General features: G+C 49.6%; 1 protein-coding gene across 2 annotated transcripts in view; it reads right to left on the bottom strand.

Annotated features, from left to right (window-relative positions):
• The window catches only part of CENPE (centromere protein E), a 1,911,253-nt gene that overhangs the window by 996,256 nt on the left and 895,195 nt on the right, over window positions 1-19,802 (bottom strand). For both annotated transcript variants that reach the window (XM_085641421.1, XM_085641422.1), the window contains exon 40: window positions 6,563-6,868. In XM_085641421.1, coding sequence (XP_085497547.1) covers window positions 6,563-6,868 — 306 coding nt within the window. The remainder of the gene's footprint in view (window positions 1-6,562; window positions 6,869-19,802) is intronic.

Here is a 19,802-nt window from a genome sequence, read left to right as displayed (position 1 = left end):
AACAGTTGTGGGCACAGGATGATTTTGTAACAAGGCCTCTTTCTGCTCCTCTGTTGGTTCTTTCTGCACATGTCTTGCTTCGTCCTGCACTTTTCATCATCTTTGAGGACTTCTGTTGCTTCTTTCTGCATTTCTTTTTTTTCTTTCTGTGTGTTGTTTCTTCTTTCATCACATGTCCTACCTCTGTAGGCATAGTTAGAAACCAGCATTTAAAAAAACCTTTGAAATTCACTGAAAAAAACCATAGGTTTCAGACACGTTATAGTTAGAAATTAGCATTTAAAAAACCTTAGAAATTCACTGAAAAAAATATAGGTTTCAGGGGCTGTTATAGTTAGTTGGACATTTCACTCGTACAAAACTAGTGAAATTTCCCGTTATAGTTAGTTCAGCTAACTATAACTCACGCGGTTATATTAGGGTGAGAGGAGGTCTGCCACTCTCACAAGGATGATGTAATTTGAAATGTCATGAGTGATGTCACTGACCATGTTATGAGTGATGTAATATATGACGTCATCAGCAGTGCATTGCGGGCGCGCGAGTTATAGTTAGCTGAACTAAGTAAAACGGGGGAATTTCAATGGTTTTGTACAAGTGAAATATCCAACTAACTATAACGCCCCTGAAACCTATGTTTTTTTTCAGTGAATATGTATATATATATATATATACACACACACGCATAGATAAACAAATTGAAAGCAAGGGGGAAGAACTCGTAGAGCATACCCCAGACAAAAAGACTCCACAAGAGATACCAACAGCACCAGAGTGAAGCAGGGCACAACTAGGTCAAGACACCAAAAAAGCGATAGCATCCCATCAACAGGGAAGGAACCCTGGCCTCCCGTGAGACAGGCGGGGACCCTGACCACTACACTCACGAGGTAAGAGTGAAAAATACACCGACATAAGTCCAACAGAAAAGCAATATCGCGTTTTGTGTCGACTGAGAACCCACAACCAGAGAAACACCTGGAGTGTAACACAGACCACTAGTCCACAGTGGGACAAAAACCAGCAGTAGAGACCAGGAGCAGAAGCACCTAACCCTCTGAGTGGCAATATCAGGGGGATAGGAGTCCCTGCCAGGGAAATGCACATGGAAATTAGAAAACAAGGCAACGCACAACAGTGACGTAGCGGGCGGACATTCCACTGCCCATAGACAAAAACCCCACTGGGCCCGAGCCAAGAGAGAAGATGTAAGCACTTCCCCACACCAGGAATGAACCACAATAGAACGTAGCCAAGATAGGGGCACAAGGGTACTGCCGGCACCCTATGACAGCAAACATATCTTGTGTGGAAACAAACAGAGAAACTGTTCCAGAACCGAACAAAACACGCCCCCAAGGGGCACATGCCAACAGGCAAAAAGAGCACAGTGAAGCTGAGAAAACACGCCATGGAGTAGCAGAAACCCAAACAACACTTCAGGGAAGTGTGCCTCCAGAGAGGTAGGAGAGAGATACAGACCAACCCGTAGACGACAACCCAGAAGCCCCAGGAGAGAGCCACTCCAAACCCGTGGACCTCACCAGAGGGGACATCCTATCACAGTGGGAAGAGCGGAACGAATCAGGTGACCTGCAGTATAGACAGAAAAAAATCATTCCGAAGAAGGCTCCACAGAAGCCTTTGAAACTCCCCGTGTCAGGAAGAGCAGCTATACAATAGCCAACAAGTACCCCACATAGGGTATGGCACAACCCTATCAAAGCAAGGGACACCTCTTGTGACTAGCTCTTAAGCAGAGGACTCAAAAAGAAAAGCAGAGACAGCTGGCCAGCTGTAGCAAAAGAAGGACAAGACGGCGAGAAGACGCACAGTCTGTCTGGGTAATGACGTCTTGAACCCAGAGACGGAGCACTAGCGACAGCAGTGATAATACTGCAACAAAAAGGCAAAGTCCACAACAAGGACTAAAAACCATGGAACTCATGGAAACTCAGACATGAGACGCTGAACCGCGGAGTCAGTATATCGGTCAAACAAGGTGACCCCATCAAAGGGCAAATTCCTTAGACGCTCCTGGACATTGGCAGGGAAACAGCCATCGCGTAGCCAGGCATGGCGACACAGAGCAACCGATCGGGCCATAGCTCGAACCACCGAATCAGTGGTATCCATAGCCAAATGAATGGAAAATTGTGCCATTTCCCAGCCATCACGAATCAACCGATCCAGGTCAGTTTGAGGATCCTCTGGAAGAGAAGGGAGGAGGCGCTCAACCGAATACCTGAGAGCAGAAAAAGCCAGTGCAAACACTCAAGACGTGTTCAGTGATGTGAGGCCTGCACTGGTGGACGCAAACACATGACCGTCACACGAGACTCCCAACTGGGAGGCAGTATTGGAAGAGGGGCAGAAGGCAACGAGACTGAAGCGTCCTGACTCACCAGCCCCTGAGCCCTTGGATGGAGGGACAAACAAACAGGGTCATCTGGAGCAGAGAGATGTCGATGTGCAATAGCATGATCCACCGGGTCTCCCAAAGAGTGTAGTTTAACGACTCGCCAAAAGGCAACAAGGGCTCCACTTCTACAAGTCCCTGGTGTAGTAAATCCAGCAAGGGCTCAGAGGGCAGAGAGACTGAGGGTGGCTGCACTTGTAAAATGTACGCAGCCCTGCGAACTGCCCTCGCAAAAGCCGCACTAGCCACCGTGGCCATGCAAGGTGGTGACAACAGGTCATCCGTAGGGGACGGCATGAGGTGACCAAAAAGTGGTGGCTCTACAGCCTGAGGACATCCAAGGCCTCGCCAGTGGATGGGGTCCTGCCCCAAGGGACAGCGAAACAACTCTGGGGGTGGCAAACCCACAGGGGCCTCCTAAGTTTCGGCCTCCATATCGTCCACCAACCGATGAACGGCCAGGGATGGCACAGGCGTGAAGACGGTGTCGTCTCGACGTTGATGACTCCCAAAGGAGCCTCGTCCGTCCGGTGTCAGACCGGCGTCGACGCAACCTCCTCCGAGGTGGGAACCTGCGGAGAGGAATTGAGTCGACTCGGAGTCCAGATCTGCACTGCAGCCTCAGCTGGCATCGATGCAGGGAGCCTCACAGGGCTGTGCAAAGACAACACGGCTTGGTTGTGCGAGCAGGATGCTCCTCCGGGCCATGCTCCGATGTTGCAGCGACTCTTGAACCGGAGTCAGGGTGCATCCGGTGCAGAGGGCGAAACCCACCGGCGAAATTCCGATCTGAACCCCTACCCCTATGGGGCCTGAAGGCGCGCCAGGGAGAGGGGGTGACCCAAAGATGGCTAGCAAGGCCTGAGAAAAAGCCTCCATCTAGGCCCTACTCGCACCAGCTAAAGGAAACGGCAGGTAAGTGGGGGTCAACTCATGAGGGCCCGTGTCTGGTGGAGACCAGGAGCAGTGGGTCCCGCTGTTGCGTGAGGTCGGCGACCTCCGTGACTTTTTTCTTGTGCTTACCTGCAGTAGGAGAGCGACATCCGTGGGAGCAGCTCCTCTACCTGTCCTGAACAGACCCCTCAGCACGAGAAGGAGAACGGCAATGTACGGCCTCCAAACGGGACATCCAGGCGGACAGGAACTTCATGTGCCGTTCCCGCAAGGACTTCAGCTTCAGCCGCCGGCAGGCATCGAACTCCTCGGAGTCGTGGTGCTCGCCCAAGAACCACATACAGATCGCGTGTGGATCCATAGTGACCTCTGCAGCGTACAAGATTCACACGCCTTGAAGCCCGAAGGCATAACACACTGTTCCCGGACGCCAAAAGGCGTTGAGAAGGCCTGAAGAAAAAAAAACAGGCCAGAGGTAACCGCTTCTCCGGATCTGTGTTGGGACGGGGAGAAGAAGAAAACAGACGTCAGCACGCCAGAGGGGGGCCTATAAGGCTCCATTGACGTCACTTCCGTGGACGACGTCAGGCGAGGTGCCCCCCCCCCCCGGCGTGCAGAGGTACTGCTGTGGAAAAAGATTTTCCGAATCCAGTCTGACGCCTGGGGATATTCTAAGCTAAGGAATCTGTGGCTAGATGTCTCCATCAGATCCCCTGTGTAAGTAAGTAGGATCTGCTTTCATGGTCAACCCCACACTTTGCTGGTGTCATTATGGATTATTGACTAGTCTGACTGGAATCCTGCTAACCAGGACCCCATTCTCTGTGCTTCTTCCCTAAATTGGACATGGTGGGTACTTAGGTACACTCCCGATCGGCTACTGGTGTACCCTTGTAAGTCCCTAGTAAATGTTAATAAGGTACCCAGGCCATAGGTACACCAGGGGTCTCCCTCCCATGGTCTGCAGCATGTATTGTGCCACCCATGAGAGACCACTCAAATTGTGACTACAGGCCTTCCATTGCAGTCTGTGTTAGCACCACTTATGACCGATAGAAATTCCCTTCTATCTGAGGTCACTGTACTTAAAACCTATAAGTCGCCCCTAAGGCAAGCCTTTCAATACTGAAGGTTTGGTTCTAAGTGTGAGGGTGCCCCTGCATGAGCAGGACACCCCTAAAACCTTCGGAGTCCATTCTTCCAGATTGTAAGTGCATCGGCCATTAAGATACATAGAGTGGCCATGCCTCATTACGCAATGGCCATCTCTAAACTGGCCGTAATGAACCTTGTCATGTGTGGCATCAAACATGTTGGAATCATACCCCCAATTTACTCACCATAGTCCATTTAGGGAGGAAGCACAGTGACTGAGGTCCAAAGTAGCAGGATCCCAGTCAGACCAGTCAGAAAACAGTATGACAGCAGCAAAATGTGGGAGTAAACATGAAAGCAGACCCTACTTTTCTACTACAGTCCTGGTCTCGGGGGCTTCATTCACGGTGGCAGTCTGATGATTCTGGGTTACCAACTTCCCACAGCAGGTGTCTCATCTGTGCTGTGAACAGGTGGTCAGCCAACTGACTCTTGGAGTATCTTTGCCTTGGCTGGGTTCTAGAGAGTTTCTCCATGAAGAAGACACAGCAGGCACATTCCCTCTTCTTTGCGAGCACCAGGTTCAGCATGTGATTCCATGCTGGTACAGCCTCATTTTGCAAGTTTCATGGTGCAGCAGTGCAGTCCTTCGTTCATGCTTCCAGTCCAGGCCAGATCGGAGTTCAGGGTGCCAGGGGTACCCGATTTATGCACAGAAAGAACCCTCATGGTAGATGTAATTGATAGCCAATAGACGACGATGTTCCCTCCAGTCTGATGACCACTTCCTGGTAAGTGTGGCATCTGTCTATCCCAAGATGGCAGAATCTCTTTCTCAGCATCCACAGCTCCCTAACCCAACCCAGAGGTGTGGCTATCAAGGGGGCTACTTGCCGCTGAAAAAACAGTTTCACAACAGGTTTCCACTCTCCCTCCCAGGTGCCAGCTAGTCTGCCTAAATAACGGGGCTGTCCCTCATGCAAGTGTCCCCATTTGCTCTTCAAAGGTGGCTTTAGCTGTGAAACTCGCCAGTTTGGGCCAAAACCCGTATGGTTCCCGCAGGAGGGAAGCATTCCTTCTTCTCTGCAGGCCCAAGCCTTTCCACAGTAAAAAATTACAGTTTTGAATTTTTACTGTCTGAACACGTAAAATACATGTTCTGCCCATGAAATATGCTGCACCCTGCCTTTTGGCTTCGTAGGCCTGCCATATGGGTGACTTACACATTTTAATGATGGAGGTTTGGCCTTGCCACTGGTATAAATGGCAAACCCAGGCTAGCACTTTAAAACTGCTCTTCCAGTCAGCAATGACTAACAGACTCGTTTTACATCTGTCATACCCAGGCTGGAACAACCAGTGCCGTAACCCCTGGAGTGACAAACTTTCATGCTCTGGATACCCCCGGTACCATATACATACAAGTTCCCAATGCCAATTGGGTATAGCCAATGTAACATACACCTTTTAGGGCCAGGGCATTGGCACGGAGGTCTGGATAGCAGGCCTCAGTGTACTCAGATTTTAAAAAAGCAGCAGCATCATAAGTGACCATACAAAAGGCATTTCCTTGCAGGTGGGCATGTTGAAAGAAAATGGTAACTGTACCTTGGGCACAACATTGCTGTGTTATAATAGCTTTACAATGGGACGATCGGAGCCTTGGGTTGCTCATTATTTTAGCCAGGGTAACATTTACCAGGAAGGTGGCTTTCCAAGAAGGTCTGGACATGCAGTCCATGAAAATAAGGAATTCAAGGGGTTTCTATAACTTACTAGAAGAAAAACATAAATGTCAAACTATACTACAGGAGGAGACTTTGTGAAGAACGTCAGTTGTGTGCAAACTGAACACATAATTTACAATTTCAAATACAATTAGAAAATAATAACATCTGATTTTGCAAGCATGTGGCAATTTTTCAAATCATTAATGAAGTGTATAGATTTAGTGCAGCAGAGTCACTGCAAAAATACTTGTTGGATTGAATAACATTGACTTCAATACACTTTTCAAAGAAAATTATGCTGAATACTGATTCTCAGTATATGATATGTACTAATATGACAAACTTCAGACAGTGACTTAATACTTAAAAGATGTTTTATCTACTTGCAAGAGAATAACTTTTTTTTTTTTTATAAACCACTTACCTGTTCAAGTCTCTTCTGCACATCCTCGGTGAGTTGGTCCCTCTCTATTTGGAGAGTTTCTTGCCTTTGCTGCAGCTCATTTCTGTCTTGAGTTAAGCCAGCCACCACCTCTTGTAGATCATGGAGTTTCTGCACAGTTTCACATTTTTCACCTTCCACAGATTCCAATATGGACAGACTGGCCTTCAGCTGATTTTCAAGCTCCTGAATCTCAGAAGTGAGTCTCTGCTCAAGATCTTTCTTCTCGTCGAGGACCTGTTCTTTATCTTTATCCTTTTGTTGCACCTCTTCCATCAAAGAAACAACCTGAACAAATAACGTATGAAAAAATGTTTAAAACATACCAATTCCAATTACTGATTTATTAAAATAGTGGGGATACAGATTTATAGAAAAGGCATATTTTTCCTGAGCCCATCATCTAGATATTGGGTGCTCTCCTTGGAAAATGGCAAAATAAAAGGAGAAATTTCCAATCCAAATCTCATGAATATTCATAAATGTAACCACTTGATCCAGACAACTAGGAGTCTACTACAGTAGTAAAGTAAAACGTTTGGTTGTCAGGATGTGCTAAATGACAAAGTAAACTGGTCGATAGCAACAACATTACAACGTGACCATTATTCAATTAAAGCATGCTTGCAACGCAATCTTGTGAAATGTTCATCTTCTAGGAGTACTCTGCAAACTCTTTGGTGCAAAAGGGCAACTGTTAAGGTCGAAATAGTTGACAGTTCAAAGAAAGACAAAAGCCTCACTCATACCTTTGCTGTCTCATGGAGTCCTGCAGGAAACTGGATTTTTATGTGGTAGTGCCAATGATAGGGTCCACCATGCAAAAAGTCCAGATGACCCTTATTGGTTCATGGGGCTTACATTAATAATTCTAAGTGCTCTATTTGTGGTTGTGTGGTTGAGCAGCTTAGGCTACTCAGAGGGCAGTGTTAAGCATTTGTTTTTCACGCCGAGTCAATAAAGTGAGACACACACAAGAAGAAAATTCAAGACCAATTTAGAAAAACTATTTTTTTATATAATTTTAGACACCAAGATCATTGAATCAAGTAAGTACTTTTGGAGATAACGATTTTACAGTAAAACAGCAAAATGCTCAATTGACGGGTTTTAAGGTATGAGCCTCGAATGGGGCAATGTTATCCTATTGGAGAAACCTGCACTACATACATATACTTGCAAATGATTGTCGAAGGTTTCTTTTAGGACTTAAGGTGCTTAGAGGCCAAGGTTCAAAGAACCACCAGCAGTTTGGTTTTACTGTCCTGGTGTGTCAAGTTGAAGAGTCGCTGGTCACGTTGGTATCCTCGAGCTCTACATGTCAGTCACGGGAAGGGTAGGGTAACAAAAAGGCTGCAAGTGAGGACAAGTCCAGCAGAACACAGAGAGGGGCTCGGCTCGTGAGGTTCTCTGGGGCCAGGGGACACAGTTGGTTTCCATGGACCCGGGCTAGGGGACCCGGGTGCAGCTGTGTTTTGTCCAACATGTTGCTGGAGTTAGAGGCTCTCACGGTTCTAGGGTGACATGGAGAGGGGAAGAAAATAGGGCAGCAAAGCCACTCTCAGAGTGGGCCTCATTGATCATAAAGTCTCTTATCGGCAGGCCGGTCTTTGAGGCTGTGGTGTCTGGGCTGGACACTCAACAATCCTTGGTTCGGCAAATGCTCTGGTACCCAGGGTATTGGTGTTGGGAGGCTCCTGGAGGGTCTAGCATCTCAAAACTCGTTGGAGAGACGGGACTGACCTCCTGGAACCATGGTGAACTCCTCCTGGTGAGATTCTCCCTCAGTGGGCCCCACTGACCAGAAAAACAGAGTACCAGAACAGTACAGTTGGTGCCTGCAGCTGCAAGGGGATGGCACCTCCACCCAAGGGATATGTTAATTGGTTGGCGTAGTGCTGAACAGTCCTCCAAGAGATAGGGAGGATTAACAGCTTTTGCACGAGTCGGGATAGTGCAACTGTCAAGGTACCAGCAGCAAGGCAGGGTTTGGCGCCAAGTTCAGGGTAAAAGTCCACAGTTCTTCCGATGACTGCTCTACTTTGTCCTATATGATCACTTCCTGTAAGGAGTGGGCATAATTCTGACTCAAAGTTCCTAATTTCACCAAAACCAAGATGGTGAAACCCTTCTTCAGCTGTCCACTTCAGGTGGCCCATCTAAGGATCTTGCCTAGCCTGTGTGACATGCCTTCTGACTATCTGACTTGCCACATGCGCTGGGGACAAATTAGCCTCAGGGCAGGGGGTGGCATTGCCCAGGTCTAGGGGAAGCCAGGGTTGCATATCAAATGCAGCAAAGGATTTGAAGCCTCTGGCGTTCATATGCTAAATTCACCAACCATACTGCCGGAGGTGTGATCATCTTCCTCCAGACAAGCATTGTTCCTGGCCTCTCACCTGCAGGGAGTCATTAACTCGTTTATGGCGGCAGGCTGGTTGACACCAGTCAGCACACTAAGAGACTAGTGGATATTCAGTGGGCCCCTCTTGGTGCATGTCTTCATAAATTCGGTACTGACATCAGTAGGGATTTATTAAGATGGGGAAACACCCTTTACCATGCAGTCGGAACCACGCAGTGTCTTTACACCTTGGGAACGAGAATGTGTCATTACCATGCATTACTTTAGCATGCAAATCATTACAACGACTTGCTTTGTGGAACACTTTGTTGTACTGGTGTTTGATCTAAGTTCAACACCTTCCTTACTGTTGCACAAACTGGAGTTGGAATAGTAAATTTTACTATAATAAAGTCCAGCGCCTCCCTAAGGCAAGTCATTGTAACAACTTGCGTGTTAAAAGAACACGTGGTAACGACGTGTTTGTTGTATTGCCCGCAGAGTAAAGGCATGGTTGGTTCCGCCATACAACCATTAAAACAAGATGTTTCATACCAAACACCAGTTTTTTCTGTGAAGACATTATGTAGCTGGGTAGCTCATAATGACCAGTGCCCAGTACATACCTTTAACATGGCTTCCTGATCACTTGCAATGTCCAGCAATGGATCTAGTCATCACAGATGCATATCTTCAGATGTGCCCTCACGTGTAATATAATCCACCCTGACATAGGGCTCTGAGGCCTGGTTTAGGGGTGACTTACATATTAGTACTTGTAGTGTACTTGGGCATCACCCACTCCCTGTGTGCAATGCAGGCTTTTGGAATGGCTTGCACCATTTCACACATCCTGCAATAGCAGTCTGTATGCAGTCTGTGTGTGATTAGTGTGGCATAATACATGTTGCAATCCTTGGAGACCTTTAGTAGTACCCATACCCTGGGTACCAGGGGCACTATATACCAGAGACTTACAGTGGTGCTAAAGTCCTTGTCAACTGGGTTACAATTAACATGTGATGTGTATAGGTTTAGGGAAATACCACTAGCACTGGAGCCAGGTTAGCAGGCAATTTGGGCAAAAGTGGGAGGATATCTGCAAAGAGAATTCCAAATTCCTACAAGTCCCTTTTGAAATAAAAACAGGAGACCAAACAATTAACTTCCAGAAAGACAGTTAGAGGGTAAGGAAGAATTCCTATGCTGGATTTCAGAATACATTACTAATCTACTGCCATCTTTAATGCTCACCAGCTCAAATGTCTGCTGTTTAAAGGTTAAAATGTTTTAAACTTCAGGGATGTGGAATTCCTATAGCCCGACGCCCAGGACATATTGTTTGGGGTCAAGGGCAACAAGTTTTAATGTGTATTTTGTCCTTGGGACAAGTAGGCCCAACCCCTTACAGCATAAACCCTTTGGCTGCCTGTTTACAGTAACACATTATGGATTATGGATCAGAGAAGGGCATTGTCTTCAGCTAAAGGAATATTTGTGTCCATGTGTTAATGCTGTTCAAACTTGTATTTATGGTTCATTAATGCAAAGCCTTTATTATTAGGGTGAGCGTTCTCACTATAAGTAAATGTTGTAAGCTTGGACTGCACTACTAACAGTGGTTCCACCATAAAAATATGTGCACACGTTTTCAATGTTTAGCAATATGAGGCTATGTATAATGCTCCCAGAATACTCTCTGATTAGATTCAAATATTTGCAGAAGCTTCAAAGCAAAATTTAGGAGTCTTTGCTTTCAAAATAAAATGTTCACAAAAAAACTTTTAGCTAAACTACTGTAAAGTTTTAGGTACCATTTCTTTGCAGCATCATTTGGTAAAAAGTGTTGATGTATGCTAGTTTTCCAACGATATTTACAATGGAAAATCAGTGTAACTAGTTTCAATAAGCTTATGGGAAACAAAAATAAACAAGCATTGGCAAAGCAGGCAGGTCTAAAATTGGTGGTCAGCCTTTTGGTTTAGTCAACGTTTGACTTGTTTCGGGATGGATTTTGTTAAACTTTATTGGTGTGGGAGTTCACACAGTAATTCTTGGCACTGAGCAAATCTAGTTTATGTGTCGATATGCTCCTTGTGAAAGAGCAGAATGCTGTCACTCACAGTGAAGCCAGCCGATACACAGAGAGAGAGAGAGAGACAGAATTTTAATAAACACAAAAGGTCATGGTTAACACCAGACCTAATTAGGGACCCAATTATTAAAGAAAGCCTCAAAAGTGCACCCATGGTATATGTTGTTGCATTAAGTGCAGAAATTCAACTTTTGTGAATTCACAAGAATTTACAAAAGTAGGCCAAGAAACAGCACTCCTAGAAAATATGTATTTTAGCATGAGCAAATATTCATGTGTCAATTTGCTCATGCGAAAGTGAGTTCACTTTCTCGCCAACCACTTTTTTCCCAATCCAGGAAGAGGTTTCACATCTGCCATTGTCAGGAGTAAAGTTCCAACCTTTCTCAGTATGGGAAACGATTAGAGAAGAGTTGGTGAAAACCCTTAAAAGCTACAAGTTAGTAGGTTTGCTTCCTGATCCTGGGGCTAGTTATTGCCAAGAGGCGCATAGCCATCCACTGGTTAACACAACAGGGACCGCCATTGGCAAAGTGGAGGTCCGATTTACGAGAGTGGGCCCTAGCTGAGATGGGGCATATACGGAGTACCAGGAAGGATGCCAAACTGCCTGAGGTGCTACTGGCATGGGGAGCGATGATGCAGGAGATAGCGGAACAGGCCTTCCAAGTCACTATATCCAGTGTAGCTGAGATGTCTTTCGCGGAGGGGGGGGACCCCAGGGGAGGGAGACAGAAGGCGGCCCCGCATGAGTATATCGATGCATGGACCACGAGTTACGTTGACCCGGCAGAGGGGAGGGGAGGGCATGAAGAGGGGACGTTGGGTTGGGGGGAGGAGGTGGGAGGGGGAATTTTCTGCATTTGAAGTTGTTATTGCATATCTAATGAGACACCGGCAGAAAATGTTGAAGATAATGGACATTCCACGGAAATGAACTTGGACATTGTTGTTCTGGATTAGGCCACTGGTAACTCACAGTTATTTGTCTCAATGTTTATTATTTATGTGCTTCTTTGCCGAATTTATCGATAGTGATCTGTTCTGATGTATATTAATGTCGGCGGAAGTTGTAATATTCAGAAAACCAATAAACTATGATTTAAAATAAAAATAAATAAAAAAATTAAAAAAATCCTGCTCTTAGGTCCTTGGTATACCCGCAGGGGCCAGACTGAGACACCCATTATCGGTAATTCTAGGGGTCTGTGTTCAGCTTGGATTATCCAGACAGCTCCTGCTAAGGCCCCTAATATTCATGCCTTTTCAACAGTTGTCTATGACATCGCCGATTTTCTCTATTTGAGGACGTTATATTTCTCTGATTTGTTTTTATTATTTTGTATTAATATGTAACTCCACAAATACAATTCAGCCTTGTCTAAAATAAGAAAATTGTAAAAAAGAGCAAATAACAGCAACATACTGAAAAATAGTAATGTAAGCTGTACTTCGATTCTTCTTATTTTCTGGAACTTTGCAAGTATATCTAATATTGACAATGACATTGTATCATTGCAACTGCCTTCTTGTAATGTGCAGCTGTTATTGATATTGACAACCGCTTTCTGTCTGTTGTTCACTTTAGAAACTCAATAAAATTATGTTTAAAAAAAAAACAGTTAGTAGGTTTGCACAGACTCAAAAGGGCATGCCAACCGTGGAACTATTGCTAGACGCTACCTTCAGCCCCAGTATGTAGACTCGCGAAACGGGTCAACATAAGGGACTGGCTAGTATTCATACCCTACAATGGTATGAGCCCTGGCATAATCAGAGAGGCTATATCAGAGCTGTTATATAATGACATTGCAGCCATAATTTGTCGCCACATTACATGGCACAAAAGAGACAAGTGGATATTGTTACAGGACAAGTAGATTTATAAACCAACCTGCCCCATGGACAAGTAGATATATCATTAAATTCCACACCCCTGAAACTTGATAGAATGATTACATAGCCACAATTGAGTTGACCAATAAAGTTAACTATTCTTGAATTTCCTGACAACTCAGTTTGTTTTGTGAGCCCTACAGTTACTAGAAGTACTACAGAAGCTATAAGAACAAGTTACTAACCTTCGGTAACGATGTATCTGTAAGAAACATTAGTTAGTTAGATTCCTCACCTTAGAATATCCCCAGGCGTCAGACTGGATCCGGAAGATTTTTCGTCAGCAATACCCCTTGCGCGTCGCTAGGCGTCGTCTGCGGCTCCGCGTCCGTCGTCGGCGTCGTGCGCCGGGATGACGTCGGAGTACTTAGACGCCGCCCTCGCGCGCTGACGTCAGTTCTTGTACATAGCCTTCCGCGCCAGGAACGCAGAGCCATGCAAAGACCGACACTGGTGCCAAAAATAAAATCTAGGGGCCTGAAAGGACAACCTTAACCCTAGATGTCAGTTCGCAGAACGGGGAGGATGGGAGGGTCGGTGAGGAATCTAACTAACTAATGTTTCTTACAGATACATCGTTACCGAAGGTTAGTAACTTGTTCATCTGAAAGAAACACGTTAGTTAGATTCCTCACCTTAGAATAGATACCCAAGCAATACCATCCCCGGTGGTGGGTCTGCGAACCAAGATCACACCAGAAAGTCCTGGAGGACAGAACGGCCAAAGAAGCCATCCCTCCGGACTTGGCTGTCAAGGCAATAATGCCTGGCAAACGTGTGTAGAGAAGCCCACGTCGCCGCCTGACAGATGTCCTGCAAAGGGACTCCCCGTCCCAAGGCAGTAGTAGCCGCCGTGGCCCGAGTAGAATGGGCGCGCAGCCCAACAGGAGGGTCCTTTTTAGCCAAGGAATAGCAGATTTTTATACACAAAACGACCCACCGAGAGATGGTTCGTTTGTGCACAGCTTTCCCCTTCTTAGCGCCCACGTACCCAACAAAAAGCTGGTCGTCCACCCGGAACTGTTTTGTGCGGTCCAGATAAAAGGAGAGCGCACGTTTTGGGTCCAGACGGTGGAGCCTCTCTTCCTCTTTGGAAGGATGCGGAGGCGGAAAGAAGGTGGGCAAGGTGACAGACTGCCCAAGGTGAAAAGGAGTCACCACTTTAGGAAGAAAGGAGGGACGAGGCCGAAGGACAACCTTGTCCGGATGAACAGATAGGAAAGGAGGCTTTGAAGATAAAGCCTGGAGCTCACTCACCCGTCTAGCCGAGGTGATGGCTACCAGAAAAGCAGTCTTTAGAGTTAGAAGACGAAGAGGGCAATTGTGAAGAGGCTCGAAGGGAGCGCACATCAGGAAGGTCAATACCAGATTCAAGTCCCACTGAGGCATTACAAAAGGGACAGGAGGGAACGTGTGTGTAATGCCTTTGAGAAAGCGTGTAACCACAGGGGACTTGAAAAGAGAAGGCTGATCAGGAAGCCGCAAGAAGGCGGAGATGGCAGCAAGATAACCTTTCAGGGTGCCCAGGGCAGAGCCCTGCCGGGCCAGAGAAAGAAGGAAGAGGAGAACCTCAGAAAGAGGGGCGGAAAGGGGATCCACAGCCTTTGCTGTGCACCATGCCACAAATTTGTTCCACCGGCAGGCGTATACCGACTTTGTGGAGGGACGCCTGGCTGCCAGAATGATATCACAGACTTCAGGAGGCAAGTCAAATGGCATCAACTGCCGCCGCTCAATCTCCACGCATGGAGGTGGAGGCTGGACAGGTTCGGGTGGAGGACCGTCCCCTGCTGCTGCGACAGAAGATCCTCCCGAAGGGGCAGACGTATCGGGGGATCGGTCAACAGACTGAGTAGCTCGGGATACCAGTATCTTCGTGCCCAATCCGGAGCCACCAAGATGACTTGGGCCCGGTCGCGCCTGATCTTCTTCAGCACTCTGGGCAGAAGTGGTATAGGCGGAAAGGCGTACAACAGACCGCAACTCCACTCGTGACGAAAAGCGTCGCCGAGCGAGTGCCGCCTTGGAAATTCCAACGCGCAGAACTGCTGACATTGCGCGTTCTCTTCGGTGGCGAATAGATCTAACCAAGGCTCTCCCCACTGCTGAAAGAGGCCTTGCACCACTTCGGAGTTCAGACGCCATTCGTGATCCATCATGCACCGGCGGCTGAGTTCGTCTGCTCTGGCGTTCAGAGAGCCCGCCAGATGTTGAACCACCAGGGTGACGCCCTGGTGTTCCAGCCATGTCCAGAGGCGCAGAGCCTCCTGACAAAGGGTCCACGACCCCACCCCGCCCTGTTTGTTGCAGTACCACATGGCGGTGGTGTTGTCCGTGAACACCTGCACGACACTTCCCCTGACAGAGGGAAGGAAGGCTTTCAGTGCAAGCCGGATCGCTCTCAACTCCAACAGGTTGATGTGGAGACGAGACTCCGCCGGAGACCAGAGGCCTCTGATCTCCGCCTCTCCCATATGGCCACCCCAACCCAGGAGGGACGCATCCGTCACTACGACATGCTCCGGTTGGGGAAGGGAGAGGCTCTTGCCCTTGACCCACTCGCGGTCCGTGAGCCACCACTGCAACTGCTGTGCAGTGCCCTCCGAGATCAAGACATGGTCGGACAGGTTGCCGTGATGCTGGGCCCACTGAAACTTCAGGTCCCACTGCAGAGCCCGCATGCGCCGCCTGGCGTGATGCACTAGTAGGATGCAGGAGGCCATCAGCCCCAGAAGCCGCAACACTAGCCTGACCGAAACCCGGGATAGAGGCCGAAAGATGGGAATCAGGGCCTGTATATCCCGGACCCGCTGTTCCGGTGGATGGACCCGGAACTGCGCCGAATCGAGAACCGCTCCGATGAAGAGGAGCTTCTGAGAGGGACTCAAGTGTGACTTCGGCACGTTGATGGAAAACCCCAGCAAATGCAGGAGATCCGCCGTAGTCTGGAGGTGGGAGACGACTGCCTGGGGCGAGCCCGCCTTCAACAACCAGTCGTCGAGATAGGGGAAGACTGGGACCCCTGATCTGCGCAGATGAGCTGCGACCACCGCCATCACTTTCGTGAACACCCGAGGGGCACTGGTGAGGCCGAAGGGGAGCACGGTAAACTGAAAGTGCTCTTGGCCCACCGTGAACCGCAGGTAACGCCGGTGGGCCGGCAGGACGGGGATATGGAAATATGCGTCCTGCAAGTCCAACGCTACCATCCAGTCTCCAGGGTCTAGGGCAGCTAAAACCTGAGCCAACGTTAGCATCTTGAACCTTTCCTTTCGGAGGAAGGCATTGACGTTCCGGAGGTCCAAGATAGGGCGCAGGCCCCCCTTGCCCTTCTTGGGAACCAGAAAGTAGTGGGAATAACAACCACGACCTACTTCTGGACTCGGAACGCGCTCGACGGCCCCCTTGGCCAGGAGAGCCGAAACTTCCTCGCGGAGAAGATCCAAATGATCCCCCGAGATACGGTGGTGCTGTGGTGGCATGGCTGGAGGGGTCGTCTCGAAGGGGAGGGAGTAGCCCCTTCGGACGATTTGCAGCACCCACCTGTCCGATGTTATGGACCGCCAGTGGAGCAGGTGATGGCGAACTCTGCCGCCCACTGGCGTGGTATGGGCCTGAAAGCTCGGACTAGGAAGGCTTTGAGGCGGATGCTGCCGGGGTGGATGTGGGCTGACCACGTCGGCCTCCATTTCCGCCACGGCGGAAGCCACGTCCGCGACCGCGCGCAGGTTGGTTCTGCGGCTGGTGGCTCTGCGGACGTGAGGAGGCGCCCCTTCCTTGGCCACGAAAGGGGCGAAAAGCGGAGGTGTGCGCCCGCGGAGCCGAGAGGCCCAAGGACTTGGCCGTAGCCCGGGAGTCCTTAAAGCGGTTCAGCGCACTGTCCGCCTTCTCACCAAACAGGCGAGTGCCATCAAAGGGCATGTCCATGAGGGTGTTCTGGACATCCCCGGAAAAGGACGTGGACCGCATCCAGGCGTGGCGGCGGAGCGCCACCGTGGTGGAAATCGCCCGACCTAGCGAGTCCGTGGTGTCAAGCCCACATCTTATGGCGTGCCGTGCTGCATCCCTCCCATCGGCCAGAGCCTGGGAAAGACGCGTCCGGACCTCCTCCGGACACAGGGGCAGCACGTCCTCCACCGTATCCCACAGAGAATGGGAATAACGGTCCAAGAGACAGGCGGTATTTAAAGACCGCAGGCCCAAACTAAGGGACGAGAACAGTTTCTTGCCAAACTGCTCGAGTCTCTTGGAATCCCGGTCCGGCGGAGCGGTCGGGAAGGAGGATTGGGAAGTAGAGGCCTGGATAACCAGACTCTCGGGGGTGGGGTGTTGGGACAGGAAGCTGGGGTCGCCCGGAGCAGGGCGGTGGCGCCTGGCAACGTTCCTATCCACAGGAGGAACTGTGGAGGGCTTGGACCAGGTGCCCTGCAGAACGTCAGTGAGGGCCTCGTTAAACGGCAGCAGAGGCTCAGTGGAGCTTGCTGAGGTTTGAAGCACCTCAGTGAGGATGTTGGTCCTCACAGCCACGGCAGGCAACTCGAGCCCAAGGGCCTCAGCCGCCTTGCGCAGCACCACAGAAAATACTGCACCCTCCTCCGAAGCCACGGTCGGAGGAGAAGTGAATCCAGCGTCTGGTGAGGTGTCCAGCCCGCTGGCCTCCCCCAGTTCATCTGCCCAGTCCTGAGAAAGCTGTGACTGAACAGCCAGAGGGTCCTCGAACCCCTCCCAGTCGCCCCCTTCTTCCGATTCCTGATAAACAGGAGGAATGATCGGAACCGGACTGTAGAGATGGTAGGTCTCTAGCGGCGTCGGATGCGGCGTCGGCGGACGCCGTGCCGGCGTCGGGTCCGGATGAGGGCTAAACTGGGGCGTCGGCGTCACAGGCGTCGGCGGCGGCGGCGCCGGAGACTGCGTCGGTGGTTCAGGCGTCGGCGCCGGTGGAGGAGTGACAAGGTCAACCGGCGTCGACTGGGGCCCAGGCATGGGCCCCGCGGGGACCTGCGGCGTCGAGACCGGAGTCGTCGACGGCGCCGGGGCCGGAGCCGCCGGCACGCGAGGTCGCCCAGTCGAGCCCGCGGGGCCCGAAGGCGCGCCAGCGGGCGTCGACGGCGGGGCCAGGCTCCTCATGGCCGAGAGGAAGGCACTGATCTCCGCCGGCGCCGCGTCAGCCCCAGGGACCGGAAGGTATGGGGGCGGACGCGGCACCTGCGGCTCCGCCGGAGCCGCGGGGGTGGAACCACTTGGACCCTCGGCCGAGTCGCGCGACCGGCGAGGGGAGTCCGAAGAGCGATGTCGCCTCTTGGACTTCTTTGAGTGTTTGGACTTACCCGACGACTTGGAGCCCGACGATCGATGGTGGCGTCGGCTAGGGCTCCGCGAGCGATCCTTGGACCTCCTCCTGGACCGGGATCGCGCACGACGCGGAGCCGAGTGGCGAAGCTCGAGAAGCTTGCGGGACCGCTCCCGCCTAGCCTTCGAAGTCAGGGCCTGACAGTCGTTGCACGACTCCGCGTCGTGGTCGAGGCCTAAGCAATAGAGGCACCGGCGGTGGTGATCGGTCACCGACATCAGTCGATGACAGTCTTCACAAGCCTTGAACCCAGGCATCCTACCGGCACCAGATGTCGACAGACAGGGATCAAAAATGATCAAAAAGATTTAGTCAAAAAAAGACTAAAAGGGGTAGCTCTCCCGGATCTGCGCTTACTGGCGCGGAAAAAAGAAGAACTGACGTCAGCGCGCGAGGGCGGCGTCTAAGTACTCCGACGACGTCATCCCGGCGCACGACGCCGACGACGGACGCGGAGCCGCAGACGACGCCTAGCGACGCGCAAGGGGTATTGCTGACGAAAAATCTTCCGGATCCAGTCTGACGCCTGGGGATATTCTAAGGTGAGGAATCTAACTAACGTGTTTCTTTCAGATTGGAGAGTATACTTGAATACGCTTTTCACATTTCTGAACACCAACAAACCAGCTAGCATACATTACAATCCGCTCTGGAATTTTATTGCAAGACCGTTGGCTAACAGTATGCATTAAACTATTTAATGACAATCTCTGCAGCATTTAAAAGAATACAACACCACCAAATACTGCAAAAAAAACTTCAAATATATTCTGTACCCTTCATAAACTCATGACACAGGACTCGTCCACTTTGACATGATGCATCGCTGCAGATAAGTACTCCACCATTTCAAACTTTATTTATGATTCTATTTGTTTTAAATAATTAGAGTTTCAGTGTGATACTTTGCTTAGCTAGATATTAGCTTAGGCATGCAATTATCTGTCGCAGTATCTCTTACTGAACCCTATTTATCTACATAGCGTTTGCAGTTAAGGCAGCCGGGATCGTGAACGGACGAAACGTTGCACCATTTGTCTCATGCTGGAGGCTCGAGGTAACTGTAGGACGCTGGGTCAGTATATATAGTGTCCACCTATGGTGAGCAACTGTGGAATGAGTCCAGGCAACCCTTAGTGATGGTGTTTTAACATCTTTAATAATTAGAGTGTTTGTTGGCTGTGAACTTGTTTAACAAGTTACTTAGCTTCGGTAACGATATATCTGTAAGAATCATTAGTTAGAGATAGATTACTTACCTTAGAATTACCCCCAGGCGTCAGACTGGATCCGGAAAGTTTTCGTTAAGAGTGCCACTGCGCGTAGGAAGGTGGCCTCATGCGGCTCCGCGTCAGTCGTTGGTGTCGTGGTCGCCGAACGGACGTCGCAGCAGCTACTTAGACGCCGCCCTCGCGTGCCGACGTCAGTTTGTACATGACTTTACGCGCCAGGAACGCAGAGCCATGCAAAATACTGACTGGTGCCTTGTAACTAGGGCCCTGAAAGGGATTACCATAACCCTAGAAATCAGTTCGCA

Source organism: Triturus cristatus, chromosome 2_2, assembly GCF_964204655.1.
Source record: "Triturus cristatus chromosome 2_2, aTriCri1.1, whole genome shotgun sequence".
NCBI lineage: Eukaryota > Metazoa > Chordata > Amphibia > Caudata > Salamandridae > Triturus > Triturus cristatus.
Note: the sequence above shows the minus strand (reverse complement) of the source record. Positions and strands in the feature narration are given on the sequence as shown.